This window comes from Aotus nancymaae, unplaced genomic scaffold, assembly GCF_030222135.1.
Source record: "Aotus nancymaae isolate 86718 unplaced genomic scaffold, 86718_ANA_hifiasm-v0.15.2.pri h1tg000039l, whole genome shotgun sequence".
In the NCBI taxonomy this organism is placed as follows: Eukaryota; Metazoa; Chordata; class Mammalia; order Primates; family Aotidae; genus Aotus; species Aotus nancymaae.
The window spans coordinates 3,365,070-3,381,398 of record NW_026988453.1 but is presented as its reverse complement, the minus strand read 5'-3'; the positions used below and the strand labels follow the sequence as shown (position 1 = coordinate 3,381,398).

Sequence of the window (16,329 nt, the reverse complement as noted above, 5' to 3'; positions counted from 1 at the left end):
CAGCCCTGGTTAGAGAGATGGTGCTGGCTGCTGCATGGAGTGAGGTTTGGAGTACATTGAGATTGATAGCAGGAGATCAGCCCGGAGGCCTCTGCATAATTCCAGCCAAGAAATGCCAAAGGTCTGCTCCAAAGCTGCAGGGAAAGAGGAGGCCGACTGATTAGGAAGAGAAGTAGGAAAAGTAACTGGTAGGGCTTGGATCTGAGGCCGCGTGGGAAGAGGGAGAGGTGCAGAAGAACAGCCTGTGAGGGCTTCTAAGCAGGAGATGCCCATGGTGGCAGGGAAGCTGGAGGGGCTTCAGTTCCTGTCGCTAAAGTGCTGAGAGGCCCCAGCCCAGGTATAGCTTGCTGGGCTGGGCTTCACCCTCTGAGGGGTAAGAGAGCAGGCGTGCTCTGCAAAGTCAAGAGTTAGACGCGAATCAGGCATTCACACGTTGTCGCCTTGGAAGGACGATTCCTGTCTCTCCTTGGCTCTAACTAACACCATCCTAAGAACCTTCTGGGATCTGATGTAATGTCTGGGGAGCCTGGACCAGGATTCCCAGTGCCTCCCAGGGCTGACTCAGGTCTGATCTGTGCTGGCATCAACTCAGGAAGGGCACAGAGACTCCAATACTTTCAAGCCTCCTGCCTTCTTGATAGTTTAGTTTCAAACTTACTCAAGGGAATACCCAGCAATTAGTCTAATTTCATCCCCCTTTGCCCCTTTCTCTCTTTTCCAGCAACAAACATCCAGTGTTTCTTAGATCGGTTCTTTTCTACAAACAAAACCACAATCACAGTCTGTTAGTCACCGAATTATTAATTCCTAACCTAACATAAAACAAATGCCTACATGAAACAGTAATAAAGCATTGCAAGAATATTTATTTTGAGTGACTAAACTATACACTTCCTGTTCAGCGTTAAGGAAAATTGGTCTTTATTATTCCAGGGAAATGTCAAAATCACTAAGTATTGTAGCATTTTGACCTGCGTTATGTTGAACAAACTTTCCACATGTTTCTCATAAAAATATACATCAGAGATGGCTTCAAACTGAACGTCAAACTTAGTTAAAAGTACAAACCTCTTGAAAGTTATTTTGAATATCAGATATAACAATCAAATGCACATCAGCACGGGCCGGTTTTTCTTAGAGGCTGCCTCGTGCTGATGGATTTAGCATCTCAGTGCGTGGAAGGGAGGCGTCTGCACTCATTAGGGTGAGCCCTGCCAATGGTCAGGTTGGGCTTTGGAGAAATGCTCTCTCCAACAATTTTTTTTTTTAGGTATATAACCCGCTTAAAAAAACATTAAAAAAAAATCCCTGTGCTTTATCTTGCTTGACCTGTGTGATGATTACCCGGATATATACATATGTCAATAGCAAATTCTACACTGTTCTGTATGATAATTATAGTTCATTTAAATATGAATATATATTCCTATTTCATGGACTGTCAGCTAGAATTATTTAAAAAGTTCTCTCTAGTTAGAGGTTGGCAAGGGGGATGTGTTTTGTAGGCCACCACTTAGTTGCTTAAAAATCTTAGTTTCAGCTGGTGACACTGGCTTATGCCTGGCATCCCAGCACTTTGGGATGCAAAGGCAGAAGGATCACTTGAGCCCAAAAGTTCGAGACCAATCTAGCAATATAAGAAGACCTCATCTCTACAAAAAATAAAAAATAAGCTGAGTGTGGTGGTGCATGCCTGTGGTCCCAGCTACTCGGGAGGTGGAGGTGGGAAAATTGCTTGAGCTCTGGAGGCAGAGGCTGTTGAACTGAGGACGTGCCACTGCACTCCAGGCTGGGCGACAGAGCAGCTCTGTCTCCAAAACTAAAAAAAAAAGAAAAAAAATGTAAGTTTCATACCCACTAGACTCTAAGCACAGTATTTTGGTTTGGACTCCATGGTATCTTTTTGTAGGCTCCTAAGAAAAGTTGGCATCTGCTTGGGAAAGAATAAGCACTTCCTGCTTATCTTGGCCTGGGCTAGGGATGGGAAGGGTGGAGTGTGAAGTGGGAGGCTGGACCGTAATGTTGTAATGGTTCCTCAACACTGTTAAGTTTTATGGCTCTTGTACTGTTTTGTAATAGAGGTTTTATTAATCTTGAAAATGGATTTTGTAGTTCTTTTATTGCCTTAAACATCTTCAAAGCCACAATGGTTCTGAAGGAGGCTAATTTCTAGAACATGGGCATTTTATTTTTTAGGCTTAAACACCATAGAGTATAAAGGCTTTTATGTTTGGATTACTGATAAATATCTATATACTGTGAGGTGACCCGATGCGTGATTTTCTCTAATATCTGAAGCAAATCTGAAGTGTCATTCTGGTCTACAGACAGAATGGTGCAGTGTTTAAGAGTGTTGATTCTGAAGTCAAACTGCCTGGGTTCAAACTCCCGCTCCTCCTCTGACTAGCGTATCAAATAGTTTTATGCAAGGGGCTTTAAGATGAGAATAATAATACCTCCTGGATCTGTTCTGAAGACCAGGTGAAGTAATAAAGCACTTGGGAAATACCAGGACACCATAAACTCTACAAAAAAGTGAGATGCTATTAAGACTTTTCTGCTAATTAATGATAACAGTAAATGATTATAAAATATTTCATGTGTAGAAATGATGCACAGATTGAATGTAATGCTTCAGGTATCCATGGAAGGACAGTCAGCCACTCTAGAAGATATCTAGAGGGAAAAGTGTGTATTCCTGTGGGATTCTTTTAATTTCACCCCTAGTCAAGTATCTTAGAAGCTTTAGTATCCAATACAATGAGGACCACATAAAAACTTTTAAAAAATATCAGGCCGGGCATATCAATATTTATTGAAATACTGAAAAAAAATTCCATTTTGTTGGGAAATTCCTGGCAAGAAGTGACATGACAATATGTATTTCATTGATACAGTAAGAAAACATCAATGAGTGACCGACTTCACACTCGAAACATTGCATGGATTCAAGTCCAAGGCAGCTGCAGATCTGTGACACAAACATTCAAACATTACATATTGTCTGTTTACAAACATAGACCAACCATAATAAACCAAGTTAAGCCAAAAACCTTTATATTTGAGTCTGCTTTTACCGATAAGTCCTGTAATTGATCAGGCAGTTACTAAGTAAATGTCAGGTTACAAATCGGCTAACAATCAACGTTAGAGAAACTTCACTTGTCAACCTTAGGTGAACAGACGCTGGCTGTGATGCATTTTAGCTTATCAGCTCCTGTCGTTGGTGTGATCAGTAGTGTGGATGTCACCCTCTGTGCTGCCGATCCTTCTAACCAGTCTCATGATTTAATCTACCAGGTTAACAACACGCCAATATGTGACATTTTTTAGGTTTAATTTTCAGTGGGAAATATCTTTAAAATAAGAAAACATAGATTTTAAGAGTCAATGTGGCCAGGCGTGCTGGCATGCACCCATATTCCCAGCTATTGGGAAGGCTGAGGCGGGAGGAATGCTTGAGCCCAAGAGTTCGAGGCCAGCCTGGGCAACATGTGAGATCAAGATCCCACCTCTTAAAATATAAAATAAAAGTCAACATATTTGGGTTTTTGGCAACGTTAAAGGCCTTCCAGATAGTTATAGTCAAATCTCATAACTGTCTCCGCCCATGTTACACAAGCGTGATGAAACTGTTTCATTAACTGTTGGCAACACCATTGCTCTTCACGTGTCTTCTAGCCGACTTGTTTTTCAGCTGGGGAGGGCGACCATGCTGCTGTTCTCCGTAACGCTTTGGGTATGAGCTCTGATTGGCAATGTTGCATTGTCCTTTGAGCCATGAAGATAACATGGGTGACTGAGACTGTGCATGAGTCGACGCCCAGCTTCGCTAATGTGTACCCTTCGTGTGGACGAGTAGTTAGAGGTGATTAATAAAAGTAATAAAATAATCCTCTTTGTACACACAGAAGCAATAACTAATATCTTTGGTATACAACCTACAATGTTTGGAAAGGAAAACCAGGTGAGACTACACCATGTTGTTTACTTGAAAACCAGAGGAAGCTACAAGTCACATAATTTACAATAGATATTAAATAAACTACAGTAGGAATTATGAAGATTTACAGACATTTCATCAAGTGAATGATTTTAATTCATTAAGACTCTTCTATGTCCCTGAACTAAGTTCCACTAACTTGAAGACATGCTACAGTAAACACATATATTTGGTTTCTTCAGTCTTGGTTATATCTTATACAAAGGTGAAACCAAGAAACAATAAATTAGCATCATAATTGTCTACAGTTGAAACTATGATATACAATATAAATACACTATTCAAAAGCCAGAAACATTTATGAAAAAATTAAGAGACTAGGAGATACTTTTATTTTTTACAGTTTCTACAAGTGATTGTGCCGCCGATAATCTCAAAAAAAAATAAAGTCTAAATGAGATTTCCGTTTTTGATTTTAGTGTCTCACGACATAGAATAATTAAGTACTGTTAAAAATAATTACCAATCAGAAAAATAACATTAAGGAAATAACTGCTTTTGCTATTTTGTTATATCACAGATCCTCCTGCCCCTCAGGACCTAAAGAATGTAAACACTATATTTTATTTGACTTTAAAGTATTAATACTTTATTTTAAACAAATGTTGATCCACATCTGCACAGCTACCTTTTAGAATTGTGAAATAAGGCAAGACTTTCATACCTGTGGCATCGCATGTTAATACTGATAATAGTCGTTTGGAGAATTTGTGATTCTTTGTCCTCCAGTATTTGTTCTACAGCGGATTTTGGTCTATGACTTAGAAAGGTCAGTATCACTCTCTTCCCTTCCCCTTTGGGGAAGATTCGAATTACTTTAATATCTTTCCAGCCACATGTAAAAATCATCGTTTCCATCCCAAGTTTTTTTTTTTTTTGAGAAGGAGTTTCCCTCGTTACCCAGGCTGGAGTGCAATGGCGCTATCTCGGCTCACCGCAACCTCCGCCTCCTGGGTTCAGGCAATTCTCCTGCCTCAGCCTCCTGAGTAGCTGGGATTACAGGCACGCGCCACCGTGCCCAGCTAATTTTTTCTATTTTTAGTAGAGACGGGGTTTCACCACGTTGACCAGGATGGTCTCGATCTCCTGACCTCGTGATCCACCCGCCTCGGCCTCCCAAAGTGCTGGGATTACAGGCATGAGCCACCGCGCCCGGCCCCATTCCAAGTTTTGAGATTGTTCACTTGCAGTAAGAATAAACCTTGAGTCAATACATCACCTCATCCTTTTCTTTCTCTTTGCATAGATTAACATGCGTCAATTTTGTTTCCAAGTACTTAGAACTGTGACTATGTGACGTCCTAGCAAAATATGTTTAATGTTTTATTTTTAAATGAACTACAAACTTGGAAGATGAAAAAGACTGACGTATCCGAACAAGACTTCCTGCCAGAAATTTTTTTATGAAATCCAACAATGCCAAAGCCACATTTCAGCAACAGTAGGAGAAATAAGGTCTAAGTTGCTTTAGCTGTGGAGCATTTGCTTTAATAGTTTGTAGTCATTTCCCTTAATATTAATTAACACTTATATAAGATAGAAGAGGGATACTGCCTGCATTAACACCATGAACACGTGACAAAACAAACCTCAGAACATATTTAAAATGGCAAGCTAACATATGAATCGAATTTCTTATTAGCTGTTTGCAGGTCTAAGACACAGACATTCAAAATTAGGCTTTTCATGATTTGGTGGAGCTACTACTGGGTGTGGCTGAACACGGGTCCTTAGTACAGATTCGGTGACCACAGGGCAGAGGTGCTGGGGCCTTCAAAGGAAGAGGGAGGGGCTATCGTAGGTTCAGCTGATGCATTCTTGAGAATTGTTTCAGTTCAGCTTTACCATGGAGGAATCCTGTAAGCTCAAATCCCCCACTGTATAAGCCTAATTAATAAGATTAGTTCCTAAATTTCTTCATAGCGGAGATCAGTTTAAATATACAAGAATTGTTCTGTCCATTCTTATTCCGACCGTGTTGGTATCCATCTGTGAGTTCAATCCACTCCATTTCAATGTCTTGTATATGGAATCCTCTGGGGATGTGAAGCCTTTGATTCACAGTTTGCAATACAAATACCCTGATACATCATTTATTTGCTATTAAGTATTTGATTATTATGCCTTTTTAAATTCGATATCTTTAAACCAAGTTTTTAATTAGTGTTGCTTGGAGCAGTTCAGAGTACTTTTTTTCTTCCTGTTCTTCTTCCCCCTCCCCACTCCCTCCAATCTCTTTTTGTTTTGAAAGCAGAGCTCCTAGGGGTTGTAACTTATGCTCGTTTTGCATGCAACATTTCAATGAGAAGGTTATTATAGGGCACATCCCCATTCAGGTGCTTGTAGTAGAGGTATTCTTCTGCCTGCATGCTGATGGCCCGGATTTCGGGTAGTCGGAGAAGTAGCTGTCCAAATTTCTCTGTCTGCTGCGGGTAGTTGCACATTGTGTAGTCCAGAAGGGCGGCATTGACTTGTTCCTGGACACCTTCTACCAGCTGAAAGTTTTCAAGGTTTTTGACATCTGCATTAAAAAAAAAAAATTTTTCAATAGCATTTTAATTCCTGTTTACTAAAGCAATGGGTTCAATTAATGGATATATTTTCCTTTTGACATAAAACATACTTTACATGCTGCTGAATATTCAGTAAACCCCACTCACCAAGCTTCCTGGGAAAAGGATCACAAAAGAGCTTTAGAAGAATGTCTTGTTGAATATTCTGCATATACCTCAAATCAATTAGACACCAGTGGATTTTGAGCAAGGTCAACTCTTTTCATATCTTACAAAAGGAAAGGTTTGAGGATTCCTAAAGTAGAGGGATCTTAATATATTGCCAGCAAATGAGTCCCTGGAGAAAGACCTATCTTAACCCAGTATATTACACAATTCATATAATTCTGTATTAATTTTTCTGACCCAAGGTGAAATCTGTGTCCAGGGTATGATGTAGTTAATTCTAATAAAAAGTGACAGGATTCTTGTTTCTGTTTGACATTTTCTAAATGATTCTGAAAGTCTTTGACTTGTCTAGCCTATGCTAATGAACCATCTGGTACACTCCAGTGACTGCCAATGGAATATTCGCTACTGGGAACTCTCTAAAATATATATCTTGGTGACTAATGATCTTTATCAAATGAAAGCCTTGTCCTTTAGGCAGAACACAAGCCAGGATGGTCAGTGCCCTTTAACCTGAGTGTGGTTTCAAAAGTCTGATCCTGTGTGTTTTTTTTCCTTCTGGTCACTCATGCAGGGAAGATGAGCACGGGCACTTCATTCAGCCTAACTCCTGGTGACTATGCAGTTGTTTTTAGACATCTGCCCTACAGGTCCTTATAAATACTGAATAAGAGAGAAAGCCAGAATCAAAAAAGACGGACTGACCTGCAAACACACACACAGATAATAGGCAAGGGAACATGGGATGCTGGAATTTCTCTTCTGGAGTTTATTTATGTTAACAGTATGACTTTTCTACGATGTGTACATAGAAGCCTCTGGAAAAAATACACAGACACGTGTGTGTGTTTACATACACCCATGCTCAGAAAGTAAACGGATGCAGCCACCCTGCCCTGCTTTATTTTCTAATTGGAAAAAAGTAAATAAGAAAGAGATTCCGAAGAAAACCACACAGTACCATGACTAAAAGGATAAAGGTACTAAACTCGGTTAAAGTAACTCATACCCACTGTGTGCTGTTTTTGGCATTATATACCGTTGGACTTAACCTACAGATGCGCACGTGTCCATTTCGTAATTTCTAAAGGCTTTACACTAGGCTGCCATACGTTCGCTGTTGAAGTGTGTTCAGGATGATTTCAGTGTTTACATTTGGGCCATAGCTTTGCATTAAACATGCTTCCCTTTTCCATCCCCAAGTCTCTGACCCAAATTAAAAACAGTGAGGAATTAGTACCGAAATAGATACGTAGAGAGTTGGTACCACGTCTCTTTCAAAGAGAGATGGGAGACTCAAACATATTTGATTATTCATTAATGAGTTGTGCAAACGGATAAATACCACACAATTAGGAGCTCTGCGTCTTCTGGTGGCGTGTAAATTGGCAGCCACATTGGTGTGCTCTGGACATGTTACACATGCAGCACTTTACAGTTAGTAAAGCGTTTTCCACCTGTCTTAACTATTTTTAAAATGATTTTAAGTTATTTAAAAATATTTATAAATGTGACTATGGATCCAGGATCATACTTGGTTCAAAATTACAAAATATAAACAATCAGAAATACCTACAATATGTCGTACCTCGGTACACGACAAAAAAAAATCTACAATTGTGTTGTATTATAGCGATTAAAACATGACTATTAAAAAATTTGAAATGGAGTATTATTTTATGCTACAGTGAAAGATACTCTCACCAGCAAGCAAAGCTAGTAACAGTCAGAGAGCTTAATAGAAAGGATGTAGAAACTTGCACAGTATGAATATAAAATGTAAGAAAAATGAAGAATAGCCTTTTTAGAAAGTTGTTTGAAACTTTCCTTTTTTGATAAATGTATTTTTTGAGAACTAGTTTTAACGTTCTGTGATAAACTATGCCACTCTGCTAAGAAAAAAAAAAATGGAAAGAAAACTACCAACAAACATAAAGGCTACGTCATAAGTTTTGGTTTATCCACTTACTATTACAGAACGATAATTTAGAGTCTTCAGCTCAGCATTCGATGGTTTATTTCTTTTCTTTCTTTTTTTTTTTGAAGCAGAGTCTTGCTCTGTGTCTCAGCCTGGAGTGCAGTGGTGTGATCTTGGCTCACTGCAACCTCCACCTCCGGGGTTCAAGCAATTTTTGTGCCTCAGCCTCCCCGGTAGCTGGGATTACAGTCGTGTGCCACCATGCCCGGCTAATTTTTGTATTTTTAGTAGAGACGGGGTTTCACCATGTTGGCTAGACTAGTTTTTAACTCCTGACCTCCAGTGAGCAACTGACCTCAGCCTCCCAAAGTGCTGGGATTACAGGTGTGAGCTACCTTGTCTGGCCTCAATGTTTAATTTCTATGAATACTGGTTCCAACTGACACCCCAAAAGTTTGGAAATATATGAATTTTTTCATCCCAGCCTCTCAAAGTGCTGGGATTACAGGCATGAGCCACCTTGTCTGGCCTTGATGGTTAATTTTCTATGAATACTGGTTCCAACTGACGTGCTAAAAGTTTGGAAATACATGCAATTTATTTTTCTGGCAGGAAAATATATAGGTTTCTCATATTTTAGCTAAATATACTATTTTTTGCTAAAGCTTACCAATATTGAATCCACATGCGTGAGTTAATTATCCCATTAAGCTATTTTGATGAATGTTATTATGAAATAATAAAACATATGCTGCTAATTGTCCCAAAGATTCTTACTCGCTGAATGTCTATATTGTTTCTACGTCTATACACACGGCAATGATCCTGAAGCAGTTCTGATTGAATCACTCTCATTTACCGACCATGTCGTTCCGGGATCATTGCGCTGCTGCCTACCTGGGTGCTGGCTTCTGTCTACCTAACTGTCCAGCTCCCTATGCAGACTGTAAGCTCCTGCGGCTGAGGGATATGCATTAGTCCAGCCATCCCTGGACTAATGCATATCCAATAACTGTTTGCTTCGTATTCTTGGTATATTTGTTGAGATTGATATAATTGTGAATTTGATCTGTTAAATTATTTCACAAGCCAATTTCCTTTCTAACTAGAAACTGATTTTCAAAATTTTGACATATATGTAATGGATCTCTCCCTGAACTAAAATACTGTACTTTAAATGTCATTGTGTTTTCTGTTCAAAAAGTCCTCTGATGAATCCTTTTGTGATCTGAATAATCAAGTTCTAATTTACATGCTTTGCAAATGAGGATTTTTGCTGGTCAGTTTTGTGGGAAAAGAAACATGCCTATGTTCTCATTCAGATTGGAATCAGTCCCTGGGATCCTGCGGACTGGACCTGACAGGTAGACCCTGGATTTTCCACTATGATCAAGATAGTTCACAGACAGTTTGTAAGGACCTAAAAGCAATGGAAAAGATTAAGTGCTAAAATACAAATGATACCATCACCCAGAAGACCTCGAATTTTCGCTCGTTTATGTGGTTCACTTGTACTTACTTTTTAGGAAGAGTTTAGAAACTTAAGTGTGTTTCCTCAGTACTCACGGAATTAGTTTTGATGAAAATGCATGCCTTTTCATGAAAATTAAAACATGGATCAAAATTTAAAATCTTCACCATTTTCTCTGGAATGTCCGCCTACAAAAATCAAGGCCTATTCCACACTAAGTAATGAATGGTAGCTGATAACTTGGGAAGTCTGAACTCAAACATAGTAGGAGTCTCTAACACCAGAAATACACAAATGAATTGACATTAAATTATATGAAAAAAAACAAAACCTAGACAAATGATTACATGTTCTGGAGTTCCCAGAAATATATGTTTTTGAAATTTGCTGTTTGGCTCTCATATTAAATAGCGTTGTCCCACATCTGGATTTTAGCAAAAGACCCCCAGCTGGAGGAAGAGAGATTGATATAAATCAAAATTCCCACCAGTTCTTCTGTGGCATTTTATGCTGGATCGCAGTCTCCTGCATTTGGCAATCCGTGTGTTCCTTTGAAATTTATATAAGCTTCATTTTCATACAATTTAAAAACACCAGTTAATGAACCCTATCATTACAAATTCTGAGTTGGAAATAGTATGTAAACAGACAGAGGCATCTCCAATCCTTTCTCTATAGCCTTTAAATTTTGATGACTGGCAAGAGCATTTTGTGCTTCTCCTCTTAGTATCAATCTCTTATCATCTATTCTACTTTATTCACTCAGGGACTAATTACCAACTTTTTATATGAAGCAGCATTACGATAAGCTCACAGTGGGGTGCTCAGATTTTTTCTATCCTTATTGGAAAGTAAACCCTTAGGTCTTCTTGAATATATTACAGTGCTGACTCTTCAGTCATACACAACATTCAGGCTCTCTCTGAAGATGAAGATACTCATCTCCGCCTCCCTGGTAGCTGCCATGAAGGTGCAGCCTGTAAACCTTCCCATTCAACACGCTTTTTCAGAAATGGGTCCTCTGCTGAGCCAGGGGGCTGGGGGCTGTGAGGCTCAAATGGCGTGTGTTGGCTTTTGCTGACGAGGTAATTATCTTTGTTAAATTTCCGTAAGTGGGAACAAATTCTTTAGTCTTTTTTGCCTTTTTAAAGATTATAAATTTTTTTATTTTAAAAAAATGACTAATGTTATTGCTTGATTTTTTTTTTTTTTTTTTTAGGCGCAGTCTCGCTCTGTCGACAGGCGCCAGGCTGGAGTGCAGTGGCGCAGTCTCGGCTCACTGCAACCTCCGCCTCCCGCGTTCAAGAAATTCACCTGCCTCAGCCTCCCGGGTAGCTGGGACTACAGGTGTGCGCCACCACACCCAGCTAATTTTTTTGTATTTTTAGTAGAGACAGGGTTTCACTGCGTTGGCCAGGATGGTCTCGATCTCTTGACCTCGTGATCCACCTGTCTCGGCCTCCCAAAGTTCTAGGATTACAGGCGTGAGCCACCGCGCCCGGCCCTATTGTTTGATTTTTAAAAAATAAATAGGGACAGATCTTGTTTTGCTACCCAGGCAGGAATGCCATGGCACCATCACAGCTCACTGCAGCCTTGAACTCCTGGGCTCAAGTGATCCTCCGGCCTCAGCTACTCCCAGTCCCAGTAACTGGGAGTAGTCGGGATTAATTACAGGTGCGAGCTGGCTTATCTGATCTTTTAAAGGATGTAACGGTGGAAAAAAGAGGTACCACTCTGCACATAGAAAATACTTCCGTGCTTTGAGGTCTCTAGAGAGATGACAATCTATAAACTGCCACACAAATTCCCTCGGAAGGCCCTTTCCTCTAGAAAAGGAAAACAGATTTTCTGTAAGGAGCTAATGTTCACAATTATTTTTTAAAGGGCTAAATTTGGATAATCTATATAACTAATTTTGTAAGAACGTCTGGAAGTTGGAGAACATGTTAGTTCTTTTCATACAAACAAAGTTCATGTTTAAAAAGAAGTCAGGGCTATTTAGGGATTGGGGATGGGAGGGCAAGCTAATTTTGGTGCTGACACCTATACTTAGATTCTCTCTCCAGTTTCCAGCAAACCCCGAAACTCAGGATTTTGAATTCATGATCAGAAGTCCCTAAGGATAACATGGGTGTGTACACACACACATACACACTACCCCAAGAGTTATTTTTACCAACTAGAACATACAATTTTGTGCTTTCATAGGCAAATTAGTAATAAGAAAATGCAGCCCTTTGCAGGAGCTATCTAAAAAATGGAGGATTGCTTCAGCCCAGGAGTTCGAGACCAGCCTAGACACCACAGCAAGGCTCCTGCCTCCCCAAAAAATAAAAATAAAAAGTTAGCTGGACGTGGTGGCGTGTGCCTGTAGTCTCAGCTACTTGAGAGGCTGATGTAGGAGTATCCCTTGAGCCCAGGAGTTCAAGGTTGCAGTAGGCTATAATTTCGCCATGCACTCCAGCCTGGGCAACAGAGCGAGACTCTGCCTCTCAAAAAAAAAAAAAAAAAAAGTGAACAGAAAGTGTATATACTATGTATGTACACAGAAATAACAAGCCCTTACAACTGATTGGTGCTTTGTAGTTTACAAAACATTCTTAACATGCTTTATTTATTATTTCATACTTTCGTGTATACATAATATACACATTCATTCATTCATTCAGTCTCAGTCAGTCTGACAACTCTGGTCTGGGGGTTGGAAATATGGAAGTAAAAGGCACAGTCTCTGTGTACAGTAGCTCAGTTAATGTGATACAGATAAGCAGTGTCCACGCAGGATGGGCAGTTAACACAGGGTTCAAGAGAAAAGAGGGGTCCCTGACGGAGGTAACACCTGAGGAGTCTTGAAGGATCAGTTAGAATGAGCTGAGCAACACGTGGAAGACAACACACATCATAGCAGACGGTGGCCTATATACAAACCCTAGAGAAGGAAAGAACAGAGAGGTCTTTGATATACTGCTAAGCAGCTCAGCCTTTGTGGAGAAGGAACAGGTGGGCAAGATGAAGATGGGCCATAAGGTTGAAGGCTGTGAAGAGCGTTGCATGTCAGATGGCCCGGATATTTTGTTCTGAAAGCAAGGCAGAAACACTGAATGTTTTAGGAAGAGGGAAATGGTCAGCTTTCTAATTTAAAAAAAAAGAAAAAAAATTGTGCCGGAAGCATGTAGAAGGGACTGGTATGTGCGGGAGGGTGAGGAGAGAGCAGGCTCATGGAGGGAGACCAGCCCGGAGGCTGCTGCGGGAACACAGGTGAGAACTATGGTGGCCAAGGAGGTGGGGAGGGGCTTGAAAGGCACCAAGATGGTCGACGCAACAGGGCTTGTTGGCCTTGGGTTAATAAAAAGTAGGAGAGACAGAGAAAGAGTGAGGGTCCTGGATGGCTTCCAGATGTCTATTAATGGAGGAAGGCAGTGGCCATCACCAAGGCAAGAGTAGCAACAGATCTGAGGAGTGATATTTAAGGAGTCTAGGTACGGCCATGTTGAATTTCAGAAGCACATGGAATATTGGGTGAAGATGTCCAGGAAATGGATAGACATAAAGGTCTAGACCTCGAGATAAAGACCTGGGCTGGAGGTATAGATTTGGGGCTTGTCAGTGTACAGGTGAGGGGTGAAATCCCAGGAGTTAGTGAGAATGTGTAGAAAACAGCTGACCTAGGAGTGGGATTCAGGAGAAGCTAAATTGTAAAGGATTCTACCTAGAAGGTGTTAGAGCTATTATGAAATTAAGAATCAGAGGGATTAAATGGCTTTCCCAAGATCTCAGAGTTAGTAAGAATGAGAGAGGAAATAACACTTACCAAGCCCCAGCTAATGTGACAAGTGTCTTTAACATATGTTTTCTCATTTAATCCTCTTAAGAATCTTATGGGGAAGTTATTATTAATACCATTTTCCCGATGAGAAAACAGAGGCTTGGAAGGGTTGAGAAACTCATCTAGGATTTTAATGGTCTTAAGAAGATCCTGAATTTATGACCAGGCCTAACTAACTCTAAAGTCCTTATGTCCTCTACCACAAGACTTCCCTCTGGCGGAGCAAGACTCTGAACCCTGCAGGGCTCATTATTTTAAAGTCCTAGAGCTCTTTCCCTTATAGCATCAATGCCTGCAAGTTTCTGTCACTTGCTAGAGTTGGAGAATGGGATGTGCTGGTTAGTCAAATAGTTCCATTTCTAAAGGGTCTCATGATATGCGAATGAATAGTTTTCAGATAATCTGAATGAAATAATATACATTTGACATTTATATTGGCATGTAACACAACTTAATGTTTGACCATTTTAAAGGAAATTTGACATTTTAAATGCCACAAATCACTATTATAAATAATAGTCAAGATGGAGACTGAGCACAGTCTCATGTCATGGGGCACCTTTGTGGGGACTTAGATGGACCAGCCCCCTCCGCAACCCCTTCCTATTGTGTTGTACAGGTGGCAAGTCTAAGCAATAAGGATTTCTCCACTTTTGCCTTTTTTTAAATGTACATGGCTTAGAAAAAAAGTTCCCACTGATCAAAAATGTTTGGAAACCACTTGATTTTCTGGTACAATACCAATGTTCAAAGGGAAGGGTGGTCTAATCTGGTCTCAGTCACACTGAGGACATTATGCTAAGTGAGATAAGCGAGTCACAAAAAGAAAACACTCATGAGTCCGCTTATATGAGGGAAGTAGAGGCACCTGTGTCCAATGAATTTGTCTTATGTCCAATTCATAGGCACAGAAAATAGAATGGTGGTTGGCAGGCATGCGGGGAATGAGGACAGAGGTTGTTGTTGAATGGGTATAGAGTTTCAGTTTGTCACATAAAGATTTTGGAAATTGGTTGCATAACGATGCGAATGAACTTAACGCTACTGAACTGTGTATGTTTAAATGGTTATGGAGAAAATTTATGTCCACACAAAAACATGCATAGGGATGTTTCTAGCAGCTTTATTCATAATTGTCAAAACTTGAAAGTGACCCAAATGTCCTTTAGTATGTGAATGGTTGGACTGTGGTATGGCCAGACCATGAAATATTACACAACACCGAAAAGAAATGAGCTATTGGCCCATGAAAAGACACGGAGGACACTTAAATGTGTATTACTAAATGAAAGACGCCATTTTGAAAAGGCTCTATATTGTGTGATTCCAACTGTGTGACATTCTGGAAAAGACAAAACTATGGAGACAATAAAAAGATGGGTGGTTGCAAGTGGTTGGGTGGAAGGAGGGATGACTAGGCAGAGCACAGAGGATTTCTAGGGCAGTGACACTACCCTGTATGCTACCATAATGGCGGATACACATCATTACGTGTGTCCAAACCCATTGAATGTACAACAGCAACAGTGAGCCCTGCCTACTTAATGCAAATGATGGACTTTGGGTGATAAGGATGTGTCAGTGTAGTGGCATGCATTGTAAAGATTTCACTCTGGTATGAAATGCTGACAGTGGGGAAGGCTTGTGTTTGTCAGGGGGCAGGGGATATATGAAGAATCTCTGTATCTTCTGCTCAACTTTGTGGTGAACTTAAAACTGCACTAAAAAATAATGGTCAGCCGGGCACAGTGGCTCACTTGAGGTCAGGAGTTCAACACCAGCCTGGCCAACATGTGGAAACCGCATCTCTACTAAAAATACAAAAACTAGCCGGGCATGGTGGTAGGTGCCTGTAATCCCAGCTGCTCAGGAGGCTGAGGCAGGAGAACTGCTTGAACCCAGGAGGCGGAGGTTGCAGTAAGCTGAGATCACACCACTGCACTCAAGCCTGGGCAACTGAACAAGACTCTGTCTTCAAAGAAAAAAAAAAAAGTCTATTAAAATCTATGGAAAAGTGGTTAAGATGGTAAATTTTGTATTACGTGTATTTTGCTGTAATTTTTTAAATGGAATGTATATATAAGTTTTTAAACGTAGTATAATGAATATCTGCGAATCCACTACTCATCAGGAAAACCAGGACATGGTCAGCACTCTTCAGGCTCTCTGTATGTTCCTCCCAAGAACAAATTCCTGATGCCCCAGAAGTGACCATAACCCACAGTTCTGTATTTCCTCTAGGCTGTTCTTACATTGCTATAAAGAAATACCTAAGACTGGGTAATTTATAAAGAAAAGAGGTTTAATTGGCTCTTGGACCTGTAGGCTTTACAGGAAGCATGGTGTTGGCATCTGCTCAGCTTCTGGGGAGGTTTCAAGAAGATTAAAATCATGGCGGAGGGTGAAGGTGGGGCAGGTACATCACAT

The 16,329-nt window shown here is 40.3% G+C and overlaps 1 protein-coding gene across 8 annotated transcripts in view; it reads right to left on the bottom strand.

Moving 5' to 3' along the window:
* Positions 1 to 6,128: 6,128 nt before the first annotated feature.
* The window catches only part of NR5A2 (nuclear receptor subfamily 5 group A member 2), a 146,394-nt gene continuing 136,193 nt past the window's right edge, over positions 6,129 to 16,329 (bottom strand). For all 8 annotated transcript variants that reach the window (XM_012459570.3, XM_012459573.3, XM_012459572.3 and 5 more), the window contains one exon: positions 6,129 to 6,524. In XM_012459570.3, the coding sequence (XP_012314993.1) occupies positions 6,277 to 6,524 (248 nt within the window). In that variant the 3' untranslated portion in view covers positions 6,129 to 6,276. The remainder of the gene's footprint in view (positions 6,525 to 16,329) is intronic.